This window comes from Macaca fascicularis, chromosome 14, assembly GCF_037993035.2.
Source record: "Macaca fascicularis isolate 582-1 chromosome 14, T2T-MFA8v1.1".
Classification (NCBI taxonomy): Eukaryota; Metazoa; Chordata; class Mammalia; order Primates; family Cercopithecidae; genus Macaca; species Macaca fascicularis.
In genome coordinates this window covers 129306011-129325812 of record NC_088388.1, presented here as the reverse complement: position 1 = coordinate 129325812, position 19802 = coordinate 129306011, and the positions used below count along the sequence as shown (strand labels likewise).

Here is a 19802-nt window from a genome sequence, read left to right as displayed (position 1 = left end):
TTAGAATTTTAAGCCAGATTTGTACAACTTCAACCCCAGTGTGCTTTTTTCATGTATCTTGTAGCCTTAAGACTGATCTCCAAGTGAAACCTGCATATAAAATGCTGACTGGTCTTTGTCCCTTTACGCTTTTCCCCTTGTACCTGCTCAATATTCAGCTCTGCCACTAGAGTGCCTTTTTCTGAAAAACAAATCTGAACATATATTCTGCACTTAGAATCTTTCAGTAGTATCCTATTCCCTACCAAAGTGGTTTTTCCAGTATGTGTCCTAGGGTGCTAGGGTTCTGCAGAAGTGCTTCGGAAGCTAACTTAGAAGCTAAGGGAAAACTGAGTGGACCATGACCCAACCACAGAAGCTCCACTTCGATCAGTTTCATATACTGGGGATCTAGGTAAGGCTTTGTTTGGAAAAGGGCTCCACTCTGTTTAAAGTATGCACTTATTTCTTTATTTATATTAAATTTATATTAAAATTCCACCTCCTTTCTTACTTGGCATGATCTGGTTTGAGTCTTATTTTTCATTTTCCACCATGTAAACTGTCCATCATTGCCTAAATATTCTGTGGTCTTTTACCCCCGGGCCTTTGCTTATCTTCCTGTATCTGACTTCGAATGGTCTTTCTCTACCTATTCTTTCCCTGTTCCTTCCATGTGTTCCTAACTTTCCCTCTTCTTGTCTGCTTGGCCTACTGCAAAACATTTTTCATATATTAAGCATAAAATGTCATTTATTCTGTGAAACCTTCTGTAGCATCTGCTCTCTTTCTCCCAGAATTAAGGAGTCCTCTTCCCTAACTCGCAAAGTTTTGATAATAGTGCTTATCACAGTGTGTTATATAAATGATCTGCTTTTCCTACACTAGTGGTTGTCAACTGGGGGACACTTTTGTCCCCCAGGGGACATTTGCCAGTATCGGGAGATATTTTTGGTTGTCACAACTGGGAAGGGGATGTGGGATGCCTACTGGCATCTAGTGGGTGTAGGCCAGGCGTGCTGCCAGACATCCTTCAGCTACACAGGGCAGTCTACCGTGCCAAACGAATCCTGCCCAAAATGTCAGTATTACTGAGCTTGAGAAACCCTGTGTAGACTATTAGTTCTTTAAGGACCAGAACTAGCTTTGTGTCCCCAGCAGCTTATACAGGGCCTGGACATAGTAGGTACTCATTAAATATTTAATAAAGAAATAAACATTTCCCTTCCCAGTACCTTTACACTTGAAAGTATAGTCTCTTTAGTTGTATTCTGTCACCTCTGTATGTCACTAATTAGGCCTTCATTTTTCTTCTTCTTTTGGATTTCCCTTTGTTAATCTTCTAAGTGGTTTAAAGAAAAAAAAAAAAAGAGAGAGAAGATCCCAAAACTAGCTAGTATGTGATCATTAATGACCCCTTCTCCTTGAGGTCATTTACATGACAAATTGGTTTCAGAACACAAGAAATTATTCAGTATGAGGATGAAAGTATAGATGAGTTAGGAGAAATTCAAAGAAGATTGAGATCCATATATAAAAGAGGTAGGAAAAAGTTTACCTGAAGTTTGAATAACTCAGAATATTCAAGGGCTTGGGCTAGTCCACATAGAGGAGAGATACCTATATTCTGGGAGTTAGAGAATGATCACAGAAATACTATTTCATGTAGCCAGGGTCCTGGGAGATCTAAGGCAGAAAAGTTAAATACGAAGGAAGCAAGCTCCAGGTGCATGGCAGACATGGAAAAGACAGGGCTCATTTTAGAGTTCAGAGCAGAGACTGTGAGACTTCTTTCTTTTTCATTTTTCATATATTGAGGATAAAATGTCAATATATGAAATACCAGTGAGATGAGATTTCATTCTGTCGCCAAGGTGGAGTGCAGTGGCACTGCAATCGTAGCTCACTGGGCTCACTCCTCCTGGGCTCAAGCCATCCTTCCACCTCAGCCTCCCAGGTAGCTAGGACTACAGGCACCACCCCCATACTTGGCTAATTATTTTAAGTTTTCGGTTGAGACTATGTTGCCCAGGCAGGTTCCTCATCTTTCCATTCCTATCCCTGACACTCCCCAACTACAACCACAACTCCAGTTAGCTGGGTAAAGTCTGGTGAATGAAGACTAGCAAAACCCAAGTGTAGTTCATGCCATAAAGGAAATCAGGGAGAGGGCTTACAGCTGAATTTCCCTTGACTTTCTCCTCTTTTCACATTCGGAGTTTTTGGTTTTTTGTTTTGTCTTATTCTATTTTATGGAAAAGCATCACTATTGTGATGGGAAAAGTGGGAGAACTCTGAATATATTTGGTGAATTTGAATGAAGCCACTGAATATTGTGCAAGAACAGAATTTTGCAGCTACTTTTGAAAAACGTGTAACTGTGGCCTATTATCTTTGTTCATCATACATATTTCTGGGTGAAGATGTTTTATACATGTTCAGTTATCTCATATCCCTTCCTGTCAACAAGTTCTTACTTATATCTAAGTATCCAACTTTATCCGTAACCCATTTGGTTTTGTATTAGCTGCAATGAAAATAGGACCACATCTGGTTAGCAGTCTCCTCACCCAAGCTTCCACAGACTAGAATTAAATGAAGAATCTCATACTTCTCTGTTTGAAGCCAATCATGTATCCCTATAAATCATTTTTGCCATCTTTTTAATGACATTTTTGGCCCTCTTCTGAAGTACCTTATAGCTGATTTCACAGTTTTCCTGAAGCCTCCTTAAGATAGGAAGCTAGAAGTCATGGTATCTAAAGAAAGAACCGGTTCTTCCACCAGAGCTTCCAAAGATCTGGCATCAGTGGCCCATGGTCTCACACCTGCAAGCGCCCTGTGCATTGTAGACATGGGACTAACTCATTTTAGCGTTCAGAGTGTACACATTGATAATCTCATCAGCATCAGCGTATTTACTGTCCAGCAAATATTTATCGAGAGTTTACTTAGTGCAAATACTGTACTGAACACTACATGCACATGCTGTTCAAAAGCCACAGTTACTTTTGTACCAACCTAATATTTAATTCCTCCAAAAGTCCTGCAAAAGAGGTATTATGACCCTCATTTTAAAGACGAGGAAACTAAAGCTTATAAAGAATGTGGGTTATCTAATCAAAATCACAGGGTTAATAAATATCACAGGCAGAATTTGAACCCAGGTTTTTCTGATTTATAGCTGTGATGATTGTCTAAATTTCAGGATCAGATCTTTGCCCTGCAATTCAGCAGGATAAAAGCCAACCCAAAAATCTTTGTCTCCAAGTACTGGAGATTATCAGGCAGTTTGTAGAATCCAAACTGCATCTCCGTATCTACACACTTGCATCTAACATAAGGGCACTGCTGCAGTCCAAAGGCAGCCCATGTTACTGTCCCCAGGACAGTTGCAGGTTTTAATTTTTAAAAGTGGTGTATGCATTGCTACATGCTTCAGCTTTATTTGCTTTGGTAAGCCAGTGTGCTGGAAACTTAACATCTCCAGAGCTGCAGCACCTCTTCACTGCATCCCCTGCCTCTCCCACAAGAGGCATGATATGAGGTCCCGTTGTCTTCCATCTCCATGACTGCTGCCTAGGAGGCTACATCTTTGCCCTCCCTGAAACCATAGATAGCTGAGCCACATGCTTTTGCAGGGTACTTGGGTTCTCTTCCTTTAAGTTCCGTGCTTAAAAGAGCAGGATAATTGGTGTTGGTGCCACAGGTGGTACTGCCACTTCTCTAGTTATTTGGAACACACTGCAGTTTGACCATTAGGGATGCTAAAGTCACCAGATTTGAGTGCATCTCCTCCTTAAAATGTCCTCATTTTCCAGCCTCCAGTATTATTATCCCCAAGCAGGCAAGTTTATTTCCTCTGCTTCCAACTTTGTGTACCCTCCTTGCATCTTCAAAAGACCTATATACATTACTGCCTTGGACACCATAGACTTCTGTCAAATTATAAGCACACTCTATCCTGCAAAGGGAAAAAGAAAACAAAAACCCAGAGTAAGTTCGACCTCATAACCCCTCCTTCTAAGCCAAAGTTGGAAGAGCTCTGATCTGAGCCAGGCTTGTAAATCTCCCTTGATTGTTGATGATGTGGAGAGAAGTGGGAGGGGAGCTGAAGAGAAGTTAGATGCCCAAAAAAGGCATTGTTAAGTCAAAGGGAAGTCTTGCATGCATGTGCGCCTAACCTCTTGTGTCAGCTTCTGTGCTGGGAACATCCAATTATGTAACAAGAAGCACTCCTTATTTGGAATGAGAGACAAAGGGAGGGGAAGGGGAGAGCGGGTGGCAGTCTGAGCCAAGGAGCAAATCCGCCTTGTGCAAACTCTGCTCATGCCCGAAAACAGAAGAAACTTGTAAATATCTCTACGAACATCAGAATCAGATTCAGCAAATTGGGCAAGTCCTCAGAGCTAGACTGGGTTGGAGGGAAAGAGGAAAGATATACTGTGCTCCATTGATGTTAGGGCGTTTGGGGCAGGAAGATCCAGCCAAGGTAAGGGGTAGGATTGGTGTGGAGCCCTGATGGAGAGTGAAGGAATGAGAAGAAGCTGGACCGGCGCCCTGCCTGGACACCCAGAGTAATGCCACGATAAAAATAGGAACCACGCCAGCAACAGAATGCGTGAATGCCACGTCCATGGCGCTGCCCTCCCCATGGCCCCGACGATGGCATCTGACCTGTGTCAAAAGGGCAGCAGACACATTCCTGGCATCTGCGTCAGGATTTCTCAGTTAAAGAGGGAGTGTATGTGTGTGTGTGTCTAAGATAGAGACAGAGAGTGTGAGTGTTTGGGGCATGTGGGAATGGAATGGCTTGGCAGAAAGCGGGCGGGGGAAGGTTCTGGCAGAGGGGAGTGTAAAGTGTGTAAAGTTAGGAAGTATACAGAGAGGAAGAAGAAAAGAAAGGATGTGCAGGTTTAAGGGTCCAACAAGCAGGGGACCCAGGAGAAACTTGATGGCAAGCTCTGGACCTTACACCAGACCTTGGAATCACTTTCTTAGAGAAGATGTCGCTCTATAAACCATCTCCTAGAAAAGGTCAGGAGAGTTGTGGCAGAGTCTGGGAGAACTGGAGAGTGCTGTGCTGCAAGGCACAACGTCCATCTCCCTTAAGGACAGTTGGGAAAAGTTGACCATGAACCCTCTTGCTTCCACTATTCTCTTAGGATGCTCCAGAATCAAGGTGCTTTCTGAGTGGAACTCTGCTTCCAGGGCCTCCTTCTTGGTTGGGCATGTCTAAGTAGCAGGTGGATTACAGTTCTTTGTGACATTGGTTATTTCTTAAGAGAACCTCCAGGTCTGCCACCAAAAGGGCACAAGTAATTGCAATGGGAAAGGAACTGACGTTTATTACAATGTTAATACCAGGAAAGCAGCTATGTACTGTTTGTATTAATGTTCAGTTCTATGAGATAGACATATAGTTCTACATTTTACAAGTGAAGAAAATTACATTCAGGTAAAATAACGTTCCCAAAATCATAAAAGTCGTTAACAACCACACCTTAAGATTCCACTTAAGTCATCCTAGCCTCAGAGCTCATGTGTTTCCCACTGCTCTGCCCTGCCTCCCCTCCATGCAAGCTTCCCCACAAAGCAGTGTTCAGTAGAGCTGGGTTCACCTGAAAGTTCCCTTGCCTTACTCCCATCTCGCCTCTCTTGCTTTCTATCCGGCTGGTTTCAGGGACACATGCATCTGATGGTAGCATATAAATTATTTTTGTCTGCATATTCTGATTTTATTTTTAAAGTACTTCTGAGCCAGAGATTGTCTCTTAGGTATCTCTATTTACATCCTATTCACAATCAGGAAAAGATTATTAACGTTAAGACTCAGAGTTTCTCAGGAAACATAGATTACAGTTTTTTCCTTTGCTGTGTAACTTTTTCTTCCAGTTCAGCTCTGGTGCCGGGCTGTGTCTTATACCCGATCTCTTCCCATGCACAGCTTTTCTAGAAATACGCACACTTTTGCAAGACCCCCAAATACAAAATTAACTCAAGCTAAGTCTTCAGAATTCTCCGTTATTTTCTGGCTCTCTAATCATTGGCTTGGGCTGTTTTCAGAGGTGCTGAAATTAATTGTTCTCATTGATGACTTTGCTCAGATTGTATTGTGGCCCCTCGGGAAGGCGTGCTGCTTGTCCCAGGCCTCTTTCGTTAGGCCAAAGGGAAGCTCTTGACGGCTGGAGACTGGGTCAGGATGGGCCCTAGCAGTTCCCCTGTCACATGAGTGGTCTGCCTGTCGTATTTCTTGGGTGTCGCTTATTCTACACCCATCTTAGGATAAAGACATCATGCCTTCCCTGTCACATAGTGACATTCTCTACTGGAGTGTATCTTTGAGATTGTAGCAGGTGGATGGCAGCTGACAGCCGTGTGCTTGTGCATTGTGTTTGCATTTCTGTGTGTGTGCTCTTGAAGTCTCGTATACTCAAATAGAGGTACAAAATTGCTCATTGTAAAAGTTAACAAAAAACAGAATATCATGAGGTATTTAAACCTCAGAGCCTTTTTTTCGAAGTCGGGTTCTTGGTGTCTCTTGCCCATCTGTGACTGCACCAGGAGCCTAAGATTTTGACATTTTGATGACAGCTTTAGAATGTATGTCAGCATCCTGAGGGCAGGGACTGTGTCTTATTTACCATCATATCTTCAACACCCAGCCCCATACATAGAAGGCACTTAATAAATTTGTGTCAAATAAATGAACACAGAAGATCACACATCGTTCTACTGGAGGCAGTCCCTCTGCTTTTCACTATTAAGAATCTTAAGAGTTCGTCAATAGTGCTGGGGGACCAGAAGCAAAATGGAAACTGAATCTTTCATTCCCTCCACACAGGGCATACCCAGCTCTTCAATTAGTTGGGGAATTCTGATTCCCAGAGCCATGGTACAGCCTAAGCAAAGAGGTTTGGGGGCCCTTCAGGCCATCTCCCATTCTAATGGCTCTCTCCTTTCCAAAGAGTACGGCGCCCCTCCCCAACCTGGGCCTCCCAGTATGAAGCCCCACCAAGCCTGCCCTCTCTGGAAGCATCTCCTGCCGTTGTGCCTTCTCCACCTCTTTCCTTCCACATGGAAAGCAAGAACATGGACTTTGAAGTCAGAACTGAATTCAGATCTTGCTTTGAGGCTATGTGACTTAGAACACACCACCCAACCACCTTTGCCTGTTACTGTCCAAATGGGAATCATAGCCTAGTGCATGCAGTTTTTTGGGGGTGTAAGAGAGAATGTAGAGATAAATGTTCGGGAGGCTTTATAGAGGAAGGTATAACAAAGCTAGATCTTGTGAGATAGGTGTCGTTTAGACTGGTTTAGACTAAATAATATTCTATACACTAAGACATTTTTAAAGCAAGTGGAGGGGCATTATTTCTACTTTCAAATAAAAAGTAATCTGGAATATTTTTAGCCAGCTTCTTTCTGAATGTGTGTTGCTTTTGTTGTTTCAAATAGGTGACAAAAAGCCTACCTAACTCCTGCTGCATGGCATGGGTACAGGAATTCTCCCTCTGGGCACCAGGTGGCGCTGCAGGTTAAACAATACCATTCACTGTCCTTTGAGGAAGACCTGTTTGTTTTGCAGTTACAGGTCCCCTGCCCTGATGTTCATACAGCAGTATTGAAGCCATTCCCTGGCTTGCTCCATGATTTAGAGGCCACTTATCTGCCTACTCCTTAGTGCCAGTGACTTTTAGATAAGCCCTGTTTCTTTCATCTTTCACCCTTCTTCCTTCTGCTCTAATGTGTCTTCAGCATGTGCTTGCTTCTCTGAGCGGTGTGGATGACCAGAAGTTGCCCCTTTGAGTGGATCCCACCATTAAAAATTCAATGTTGAAGCTGATTCATTCAGAACAGAGTGAGCAGAACAGAGTCTGTGGTGATGAGACCAGCTAGACATCTGAATTGAAAGAATTTTGTCAATATTCTCTATAAACTACTTGGACCTATATTCAGGGTCTCTTGTGATCCTAAAATCTTATACATTATGTATTCACTAAGGTGGAGATTGTCAGTGCTGAATAGCCCTGATATTAGGATCTTATCAACCTGTTACATATTCAAGGACGTTTCCTATTGCTTTAGGCCATGGATGGAGACTGTTTGACTCTCTCCCATTAATTTGGTTTTGGAGAAGCAACCATATGTTAATGCTTACTTTTGATCTTTACCTCTGTCCTTGCAGGCTTTTCCAAGTGCCCTTTGGAGAAGCAGAGCTATTTGGTACTGGAGCAGGGAGACAGTTGGATTAATTGGTGGAAAATATACTTTAGCTCTAATATAATGCTGGCCCTGATTTCTCGGGGGGAATTCAGCCTTCTTGGGAGGGAGGCTGGTGTGCAAATGCAGCATCAAGATGAGTTTCTCAACACCCACCTCCTCTCTCCCCCAGGTTTCCTTTTTGTTGTTTTTCCAGTTTTATTTATTACTCCTCTGTGTTTTCTGCCCATAGTCAGTGCTCCCAAAGTTCTTATTCTGTGGAGATTCTGGAGTTACCACTTCAGTGTCCCTACATCCTTCATATCAGGATAGATGGCCTTCTACTTGGAAAGGTTTTACAATTCAGGCTGTAGACAGGAAACTGGAAATACTGTTGGGGAGCTCTTCTACACCAAGGTGATGGTGTTAATGATAGTCACTTTCCTTCTCCTCTACACCCCCTCAGTGTTTTTTCTCTGTTTATCTTGGGCATCTGCTTCTTATATGTATTCTTTATTCTCCTCAAGGCTGGTCTTTTCCAGCCTCCTCTGGCCATTTTCACAGCATAATTTGAAGTCCTACAATGTCTGCTGATTTAAATAAATCCCTAATAATTTTCTTCCAAATCATGGCTGAGCACACTCTAAATCTGTTATCTGTAATATTTATGGAAATTTGGAGGTCAGCCCCTTCTGCGAGCACATAATTACTTATCACTTCTGCCTCCTCCAACCGTTCCCTTCCCATCCTCCTTTCCTGTGGTGGGAGTTCTATGTGCAGAGCAGAACAGGGAGATCTCCCTGTGAGGTAAAGCCCCCATGAACAATAGGAGCTCTGGTTGTCAAGACGACCACTAAATTACTGCCTTCTTCCCTCTTTTGTGTCTTGCCTTTCTTCCTGGTGCTTCAGCACTAAGGGTTTTGGTCCCTCTCCCTGCCCTTTCCCCTCCACGGACTCAATTTTCTTCTGAATGGGTGGCCATTTTAATTACCTTCCCCCTTCCCCACCCCACCTCTCTGCCCTTGCCCTTGCTGCTGAGAAAGGCAGGGTCAGGATAACTACCTGGGGACTGAGAATGAGCCAGGCTTGCTGTTCACACGGGGACAAGGAAAGAAGAGACAGAGACATTTTGGATCCTGTAGTCTCTGCAGTGAAAGTTTTATTGTTTAGTATATAGAGGTCTGGTTGTCGCAAGGATTCAGAGATAGAGTTTTCATATTATCCAAAACCCCCTGGGGCCTCTTCCCAATTTTCTTAACCACTCAGTACCAAATGCTTTACCGGTTTCAGTATTTACTTCCCTGAGCCTGCCAGGAGAATAAGCTTTACAGGGAGAAAACTGAGGCACGAAATGCAAAACTTACTCCAGATCCAGCTGTCATTAGTTCCCTGGACCTGGTTGAATTTTTAAAGAAGGTCTAAAGGAGTCTTTTTCTCTTTTACATGTGCAAACGCACAAGCACTTTAGAAATGCTTTTTATTTTTCTTATTTCATCTTGATGATAACTTTGTGAAAAAGGCAAGGCAAGAATTTGCCCATTTTATAATGAAGGAAACCAGAGCTCAGAGAGTTCGTTAAACTTTTATGTGGTTAAGCCAGTTTCAAACCTGTCTGTAGCTTTTCAGTGTTATTTTTAAAGTCTGTCAGTCCTGATTTTCTCAGAACTGGATTATAGTAAGTCAATAGCAACATAGTATGAGTCCAAAAAAAGGTTGACTTGAAAGACTTTAGAGGCACACTAGATGTGTGTATAGAAAACTTTCAGATTGACTGGGCACGGTGGCTTATTGCCTGTAATCCCAGCACTTTGGGAGGCCAAGGTGGGCAGATCATTTGAGGTCAGGAGTTTGAGACCAACCTGACCAACATGGTGAAACCCCGTCTCTACTAAAAATACAAAAAAAATTTGCCGGGCATGGTGGCGCATGCCCTTAGTCCCAGCTACTTGGGAGTCTGAGGCATGAGAATCTCTTGAACCCAGGAGGTAGAGATTTTAGTGAGCCAAGATTGTGCCACTGCACTCCAGCCTGGACAACAGAATGAGACTGTCTCAAAAAAAAAAAAAAAAGAAAGAAAAGAAAACTTTCAGACTGAAATCTTAAACATGTCACAATACTCAAATATAGAAGAGATTTTTGGAGCTTTCCCTTTCCTATCAGTCTTATTTACCCTAAAAATACACAATCCCCAAGTGTCTTTTTCTCCTTCTGCATTTGTTAGAAAGGTAACCTGAGCTTTGCTTTTGGTCTTTCCTCCCCCATTCGGCTACCTTCCTCTCTTCTTACTAGTTTCAGATAATGGGGGCATCAATTTGATGCTGCTCCATCCATCAGAGGCACGTCCCAAAATACAAGTGTGACTCATAGTCCTCATAAACCCCCTTCGCTTTGGTTTGACTTTCAATCTCTTCTATCTTCTGGGCCTATTTCCCAGGAAAACTGACCAAACATAGGCTACTGGCAGCTGTCTCTCTCCTCCAGGATTTATAGTGTGAGATAAGAAGCATGGCTGACCCACTCCCTTGCCATCCAGCTCTCTTCCCTTCCAGAGGAATGCATAGCCAGATGTGAATGCCCATTTCATGGATTACTTAGCTCTAGATCACCTGACTTGTTACCTAGCATACCCCTTACAACATCAGCTCTATTACTGGTGTATTGGCCCACAGTTTAATTTTATTATTAGCCTAAACAAAAGATTATTAGGAAAGCAAATCTGCCAGATGTGTATATAAACACTTATGGGATGCCACATACAAAGGATTTTTATATTGTCCATGATTTTTAAAAATCTATCGTTGTCTTCCTCTGTAAGCATGAATAATTAAGAGCTCAGTGTTTTTGCTGTTTTAAGTATTGGGATGTCTGCAGAACCTATTTTGAACAGTGTGCCATGCTTTAAGACTAGTGTTTGTCCCGTATACAGCATGAATTCACTCAGTAACCAGTATTTATTGATTGCCTTCTCTGTGGCAGGCACTTTGTTAAGTGATCAAAATACAGAAAAAGACCCAAAACCCCTACCATAGGAAGTTTAATATCAGTTGGAGGTGCAAACTTATAAATAGGAGTTGCAGTATAAAATCAGTGCTTTGAAAATAACTCTATATGTGATTCAGAGAAGGGATTTATCGATTACGAGAGGTCCAGAGAAGGCTTATGGTAGATGACATCAGAGATGAGATTTAAAGAATGAGGGGAGTTGCCAGCAGACAGTGAGAGAGAGAGACAGCATTCAAGGCAGAGCGGTAAAACAATATAGTGTATTTGTGGTACTCAAAGAAGTTGAGTATGATTGATTAGGAATATATGATATGCAAGAATAATGGCTGATAATAACGGTGAAGAGTTTAATGGGAGTCTGCTCATTCAGAGTCCTGTGAGTCATTCCAAGAACAAAACATTTGTCACTCATTTGATAGGAAACAATTTACAAAACATAAACAGATGATGACATGAGCAAATTTGCAATTGAGAACAATTAGTTAAATAGTGCTGTGGAGGAATAATTAATTGAAGGGGCCAAAGTTAGAAAGACAAATTAGGAAGGGGTTTCATTGATAGAAAAGGTGATGAGGCATTCAACTAAGATCATTGCTATAGAGATGGTAAAGGGGTAATAGATTCATGAGATATTAAGGAGGTAGGATCACCTATATTTAGTGACTATTTAAAGTTGAGAAAAAGAGAAATCAAGAATGACTCACACATAATTTTCCGCCTTGCAGACTGAGAAGATAACTAAAAAGATGCGGTAATATCTTTCTGAACAGCATATCTGGGTTGTGGTTAAAATCCTATTGCTTACTAAAGTGATAGATTAGTATCTACTCTGATTTATATAAAAATAAATGATGACACCCGAAGAAGCCCATACTGTATTTCTAATAATTTTGAGATTCTTTTTAATAGAAAACTTAAGGCCCGGATTATATTTTCAACTTTTTTTCTATCTGTAAGTTTCTTTAGAAGAAAAAAGAAAACATGGAATGAGTAGCTAACTATGTAGCTGGTACCAAGGCAAGGTTTTTAAATTTTCTGTGCCATGACGTGATTATTCACATGGTGGACTTTTGACTACAGACAGAATACAACTCAAAAACAGCAGAAAGAATGTATTTGTCAGCAGACCATCAACCCAGTGAAGAGTAAGACATTGACAAAAAAATTCAGATAAAGTTAAAACTGGATATTGTGAAAAACAGCTGATAAAGGAAAGCAGAGATAGATGAGAGGTACTGGAATTCATAGGAGCATAACAGAATGAGATAAAAACTGTTTTACATGCTGTAAGAACAGATTAACTTAAAATTCACATCAGAAGGTATCACTGAAAGTTTTGCAACGGGATTGATTCATTCAGTAAATATTTGATTGTTTATTTGTGAATGACACTATTAAATGCTAAAGGAGATGTCAAAATGAATTATATAAGATTTCTGACTTCAAAACCTTAATAGTCTTTTTTGGGGGGTTGGGGGGCATTTACAAGAAGCTCAGCCAATGCTTTGAGTAAATGAATGAACAAATTAAACACATATTTCCAATGAGGAAGAAAAAGAATCAACATCAAATGAAACCAGGGTAGTTAAACTGCGATCAGATTCTAGGTGAACATATTTAAAAAATAGAAAGAGGGGACACATACTGAATAATGCAAAAACAGTAGTAATAGAACTAACAAGAACAGGGTCTAGTAAGCTTCAACTCAGAAGGAGCTGAGGTTGTAGATAAATATTAAGGGAAAAGACTTAGGTGAAAAACACACATGTCACATGTTACTAACAAGAAAAAATATATAGGTAATGGTTTGGGACAGATGCTGTAGTATTAACTGATTACATGGTAAAAGCATTTATTCATTCACTCAACAATGAATGAATGGGTCTATTATTTGCTAGGCTGTTTTCTATTTTCTTTGTCAAGGAAAATGCCCTAGCAAGAAGAATTGAACAGACATGATTAAAGTAGAATTGATGACCAAAATAGAAATGAAAATAACAGAGCGTGTAACCTATTTTAAAGTTTGTACATTTAAACCTGTACATGGCCTAAATGAATTATATCCCATGAAACTTAACAAATTTATATTTAACATTAAAGACCTAAGGTCATTAAGAAACATTGCCATTTGTCCATATGGGTTAGAGATGCACAGGTATCTTGCCTTTTTAAAAAAATGGTTACAGGTTCTTGACCCCAACATTTATCTCTGGAAAGTTCTGAAGCAGATGATGAAGTAGATGTTTGTGAGCATTTGGGAAGGGAAATGGGGAACCCTAGAAACCATTATGGTTCAGTAGAAATGTGCCCTGCCTGATTAGTATGCAGTTGTAGTTACATTGTATATGGATTTCAACAAACTTTTGCCATAATATCCATATGGACAGAATGGAGTATGTTGCCTGCACTATAGTACTTTTAAGTAATTTGTGGCTAGTCGAGTGTCTTTAGCCCAAGAGTATTAAATAATATCATAAACTGATGCCATCCTAGAGGGAAATTTCTAGTGATAGAGCACTGCTCTTCATCTTATTCTGATCAATTTTTTTATCAGAAAATTTGCAAGTAATTCTAATCTTAGAGGAGTAGTTAATACTCTGGATGACAAAAATTAAGATTCAAAAACATTTAGAAAACTTAGAATGATAATCTAAAGCCAACAAGATGGAATTTGGTAGAAATAAATATTGTAAGCTATAATTTAGATTTTTTTTTTAATTTCACAAAGAAGGACAAGACTATACTTAACAGAGGGGCACACGATTTTTTTTTTTTAAATGTTCATATGTGGACTTAGAATTTTAGTTGACTGAAAACTCAGTATGAGTCAGTGCTTTTGACGTGTGTGCCAAAAAGCTAACACAATCTTCGGCTATATAAGAAGTATAGCGTCTAAATCAAGGAAGGCATCAATCCCCTATATTCTTTGCTGGTCAGGTCACATCTCAGAGCTGTTTGGTTCTGGGCACGTCATTTTAAAAGAAAAACAAAGCAGCATACCCAGAGGATGGAGCCAGGATAAGCAGTGGTTCATTCTCTCCTTCATTCATCAGACATTTATTGAGTGTGTTTGAGCTTGGCAAAATCAAGGATGTATAGGTGGTAAAATGGAGGTAGGGGAGAAATAATAGCTGAATTTTAAAATGCAAAATGTTGTCTTTTGGAAGAGATTTAACCTAGTATCTGGTAACTCCAGAGAGTAGAACTAGGACCAATGACTGGAATTTATTAACACAAGGAGGCAGATTTGGGTTGGCAAAGTTTAAGGAGCATCTTCAACGAATTTCGATTATGCTTTGAAGGAATTAAGCCACTTCCCCGAGGTCACATTGCTAATTGGGTAGCAGAACTAAGATAAAAGCCCAAGTTTCTGAATTCACAGGACCCAACCCTTGTCTATGCCATTATATGACAGAGGAAGTTTCTGCTTTGGGAGGAGACTGGATAAAATAACCTCTAAGTTTCCTTTCAACTCTCAAGTTGTATGTTCATATAAGCCACTTGATGTAAAATATTTCCTTTTGGGGCCCAGTATTTCCATATTTGGAGTTGGTGAGATTGGAAAAACCACTAAGGTTGAACAGATGATTTTTTGAAATTCCTTCCTTAAGAATCCTTCCATTTTTTAATACGTATTAATTTCATATCTGTGATGTGTACTTTACTAATCAAAAATAAAAACTGTGGCTAGATATAAATGTATGAAACTCAGATTCTTATACTGTGGTATTTAGGAGAGTGTCAAGTCTTCCCTTGAATACATGATTCAAAGGTGTAGATCCATGATTTAAAACATGAAAGCGAAAATCAGGGAAGAAATTGTGCAAACTCTGAGCCATTTTAGATTTCACAGTAGTCATTGGGAGAAAGAAGTAGTTTCTTGCCCTCAGGGTTCATTTCCTCCTCATTCTTCCCCAGCACCGGGCAGGAAAGGATGGTGACCTAGATACACAGTCAGAGGGCAGCAGTGTTGAACTTTCTCAGACACAGCTGAGTAACTTGGGTCTGGATAGTTACAGGACAGAAGCCTAGAGCTGAGAGCTGACAGGGGGAACTGTCTGTAAACACAAGAAGGGGCCATGGCAGGAAGACAGAGGCCTGGGAATGGCATCAGAGAGAAAAGAAGTGTAACTTTTATCAGGTGTGAAATTGGCAAAAACAGTTTGTTTAATGGAGAATGTCCCGAATCTACACCATCACCTCCAAGACCTCCCTTCTCTCCCACCCTATAGATTGCTGCTACTGATTGGATGAGCCAATACTCATACTTCTGTGCTAGGACTGGCAGTACAGAACGCAGTGTTCGTGGTTGAGGCCCCTGCAAACATTTTACTGGGTGCTTGGTGGGTGGAGATGGGGAGCGTTTCCAGGAAGCTAAAAATATGGCTTGGGCTTCTCCTCTGAACGGAACTCCTAATTCTTGACTCTATATGAGTGTTTTTCAAACTTTTTAAAAAACTTCAACCTACAGTAAAAAATGCATTGTACATTGCAGCCGACTATGAGCATACACATAGGCACAGGCACATACACACATATGCATGCATGCATATCTGATGTATACATATATATGTACATACATACGAAAAAAGTGTCTGCAAACATGAGATGCATCTTTATGTTATCACAAATAGCAAAACAGATTATATGACCTCTAATGATGTCCAGCCCACAGTTCGAAAAACACTGCGCTATAGCCATCGGGTTTAAAATGGCTATGAAAGTAGCCTGATACAGTTGTATCCAAAAGTCCCTAAGTCTAAGGCAGGATTCTCAACTGGAGCAACTTTGTCCTCAGGGGACATGCGGCAATGTTTGGAGACATGTTTGGTTGGCACAACTAGCATCTAGTTTGAGGGGAGGAGGGGCAGGGATGTTGTGGAATGTTTTATAATGCACAGGAAAGCCCCTATGACAAAGATTTTGCAGTCCGAAATATCAGTAGTACCAAGGTTGAAAACCCTGCTCTAAGGGTAATGAAATAAGTCAATAATTCTAATTTATTGAAGATGTATTTAGGATGACAGAAGTTTTAACTTGATCTTCCTTTTCTGTCTCTTTTCCTTTGAACTATATTTGGTATCTTAAGATAAGGTTGGAGCATAATTGCCCTTGGATTGTCTATAGAGGTACAGCCAATAGATAAATAGGCTGGAAGGAATGGACCTGTTATTTTTCTTGTATTTAGACTGCACCAGGCATTTTCATTTAGAATATTGTTGTGGATCTTATGAATATTTTCTGTTTCATGATTTTAGTATCTTCTTCCCTTTCTCCTCTTCATTAAGCCGTACTGACTCAAGACCCTTTCTCACTCAGCTCTAGCTGCTGTCTTAGAAAAGAAGTGAAGGGGACTTGGCTAATTGGATTAGACATGGTCTCTAAAGCCTTCTCCTCTTACTCATGAGATTTGATTCTGCTGTTTTGATGGGAAATGACCTTCTGCTAACCTTGAAGTGCCATCTTAAGCCCTAGTATTAAACTGTCTCCTTTTTAGTCATTGCTTCATTCCTGTATCTGTGGCTATTTCAGACCAGGTTCCCTTGAACATGGAGTAGATGTGCAGTCCCAGCGTACTGATGAGCCCTGATCTCCACATCCTCTCTTCTCCCCTGCCTGGCATAAGTGAAGCTTTTGAATGTCTTGGGGTCAAAATGGTGTTGTATGGTGGGGTTTTCTTGCCATTTTATTGGCTATTTCTAGGCCCCCTGGTAAGGCTCTGAATCATTCAGAGGTGGCTTAGAGAGAGACCTGGTTTGGGTTCTTTTTTCTTCTCTTCTTTGGGATGAAGGCAGGATAATAGAAAGAGGTATCTCTAAATCAAGTATCAGACCTGGAGTAGTAGTGGAAAAATAAAACCAGTGCTATCTGAGGCTATTCCCTACCATATTTATTTTAGCGTATTTACTTCATGCATCTTGTATTACATAAACAATAGCATTTGTATTTAGTAAATGATTTATTATAAGTAGTTTCTTTTCCTTTTTTTTTTTTTTTTTTTTTTTTTTTTTGAGATGGAATCTCCCTCTGTCGTCCAGGCTGGAGTGCAGTGGCGCAATCTTGGTTCACTGCAACTTCTGCCTCTGGGTTCAAGGGATTCTCCTGCCTCAGCCTTCCTGAGTAGCTGGGACTACAGGTGTGCACCACCATGCCCAGCTAATTTTTTTTTGTATTTTTAGTAGAGACGAGGCTTCACCATGTTGGCCAGGCTGGTCTCCAACTCTTGACCTCAGGTTATCTGCCCGCCTCAGCCTCCCAAAGTGCTGGGATTACAGGCGTGAGCCACTGTGCCCAGCCTATTATAAGTAATTTCTAATGAATAGTAAGAGGAACATGTGTGTGTTTTGACCTTGAAGCTTTAGATTTCTGTCAGCCTAATAGTAAGTGGTACCAGCAAATTCCAGAAACTGATGCTGGAAAAGCTCCTATGATGTATTAGATTTCAGACACATAAATTCCATCCTTTCCATTTAAAGAGAGCTCTATAGGGATACAAATCTCCTTTTAACCTTCCCACTCCTATGATAAGAATAGAAAGATGCAGTGTAGAATAGCGAGATGAAGAGAGTTAATGGAGAGGTGTTGCGACGTCTGTCCCTTTTAACGATCCTACACCTAATCTCTTTGTCTTCCATGTTGTAGCCAGTTTCCAAATACACCAAGCATGATTAGGGGAGTTAATAAAGCTAGATAATGAAATGGTGGTGTGTATGGAGTTTCACCTTAGAGAAGGATGACAGAACCAAAGGAAGGGAAAGTGGGGATGGAAGGGAGAGGAGAGATCTTTGGATGAAGAGATCTCCACCTTCTTCATTGCTCTCAAGAACCTGTGGCAGCTGGTTCCATCCAGGTGTTGGGCAAGGCAGAGTCTACCAAATCCCTGAATATGGCCATTTACAACTTGAGAAAGGCATTGTGGGTGATAATAAAGTATGTCTTAGAAGTTGAATTAGAGCTTAAAAAATGTCGAGATTGTATTGTGTGAGGACAGTGGCAGTAGTGGTGGTGATGTTTTTGGTTTGGGCTTTATCATGTTTTCCTTCCAGATTGGCATGCTCCATCATTTTTAACGAGACACCGTCGCTCAGAAGTTCTGCGAACAAGAAAGATGTGTTGCACTTGGTCTTCTACACGCATCTACAGGCTGCCTGGGGCTAGGAAATAAGACCATGTGAGCCCAGAGGCCTAGGATAAAGCTTCTGTTTGCCAACAGGGGGAAGGGTGGGCAGAACGTAGGCAAGAGGAGAATCCAGGAAAGAGAGCAAATGTTTAAATTGTGTGTGGTGCAAGTGTGTGGTTTGTGTCTTTTATCTTCAGAGTATGGAGAAGAATAAGGAAAGCTGGCACTCTGCAGCTCCCAGGGACTAGAAGCCACTTTCTAAACTCTGTCCCTCTTTGTAGGCCTGGAGGGAGTTTATTTCTGCTAGTTTATAGAAGTCCTGTTTCTTACATTCCTGGGCCTGACTTTTTCCAGGGCCTCCTGTTGGCCAGTTCTGTGCCTTGTGTGTACAGTGCTTGACAGTGTATTTGTCTCGTCAGCAGTTGATACTTACTCAGAGGTGGCAGTCCTTTTCGTCAGTGAGTTGTGCTTATTAGCTCCCACAAATTTATTTGACTCATAGACTCATCCTTATCATCAGGTGCTTATTTTTACCTTTTCATACTTTTATGTGTCTCCCCAACATTTCCATTTAGAGTTTGAAAAACTGTCTTATAGCTTCATATAAGTTTATAAATTTATATTTTGCCACATGATAAAATTCATTTTGCACCCAACACATGTACATGAGACACTTAATCAGCATGCAAGAGAACAAGGAGGATATCCTTGTCATAATGTCATGTGAGGTCCTGTCCCATCAAATAAATTAATGTTCATTCAGAAGAATCTTAACTCTTGCTTTGTAAGACACGCCCAGAAGATGGCTGAGGTACGCAGGTTTGCTGGTGTGTAATATGTTCAGTCTAGGGAGGATTGTGTGGCTGAAGATTTTAGTTTGCAAGACTTTGCCCCTCTCCCTCAAGACACTTAGATGAGACCCTAAGACAAGTCATTCTCCTCAGCAAAAGTTGCAGAAGTATACATGTCTTGAGGTGAAGAAGGGAGACCTTGGGTCACTTAATTCCCTGCAGAGAAGCCGATCAGGTCATTGCAGCCACCTCCCTCTGGTGACCCTCTTATATAAGCCGGAACAGGAATTCTTGCTACTGGATCCCTTTCATCAGGCATCTTAGGCTCGCTGAATGAAAAGCCCTATAAAAAGGAGATGTGGCCCTAATAATAACAAATACGATCGTGATGGCTATTTTGGACAAGAACAGCTTTGTGCCACTCTTGATCTCCATCGATGGCTGCCATTCTTGCCCTGCTATTACCTTACACACTTCCTATTCTTAGAATCAGTTGTGAGCCTTGGGCTTGGGGGATTGCAGCCCCCATGGCTGGAATGCCCAGCTTGAGTGGAATGCAGACTGTCTGGCAGAGTGGAGGTTAAATAAAGTTTGCCTTGGCAGCCCCCTCTGCTCTTGGATGAGTGACAAGTGACTCGAGTATAGGAGCGAGGAGCGATGGCATGAGCTGCCATGTGGTGCAGGATCAAACGAGTCTTCCACGC

At 41.2% G+C, this 19802-nt stretch overlaps 1 protein-coding gene across 10 annotated transcripts in view; it reads left to right on the top strand.

Annotated features, from left to right (window-relative positions):
- SNX19 (sorting nexin 19) overlaps positions 1-19802 on the top strand; it is a 51910-nt gene that overhangs the window by 14369 nt on the left and 17739 nt on the right. The window contains exon 9 of one of the 10 annotated variants that reach the window (XM_005580185.4): positions 18234-18358. The exons of 8 other annotated variants lie outside the window; for them this stretch is intronic. In XM_005580185.4, coding sequence (XP_005580242.3) covers positions 18234-18345 — 112 coding nt within the window. In that variant the 3' untranslated portion in view covers positions 18346-18358. Of the gene's footprint in view, positions 1-274; positions 1369-18233; positions 18359-19802 lie in introns of those variants that run through there. One more of the 10 variants, XM_045369934.3, reaches the window with a different exon arrangement.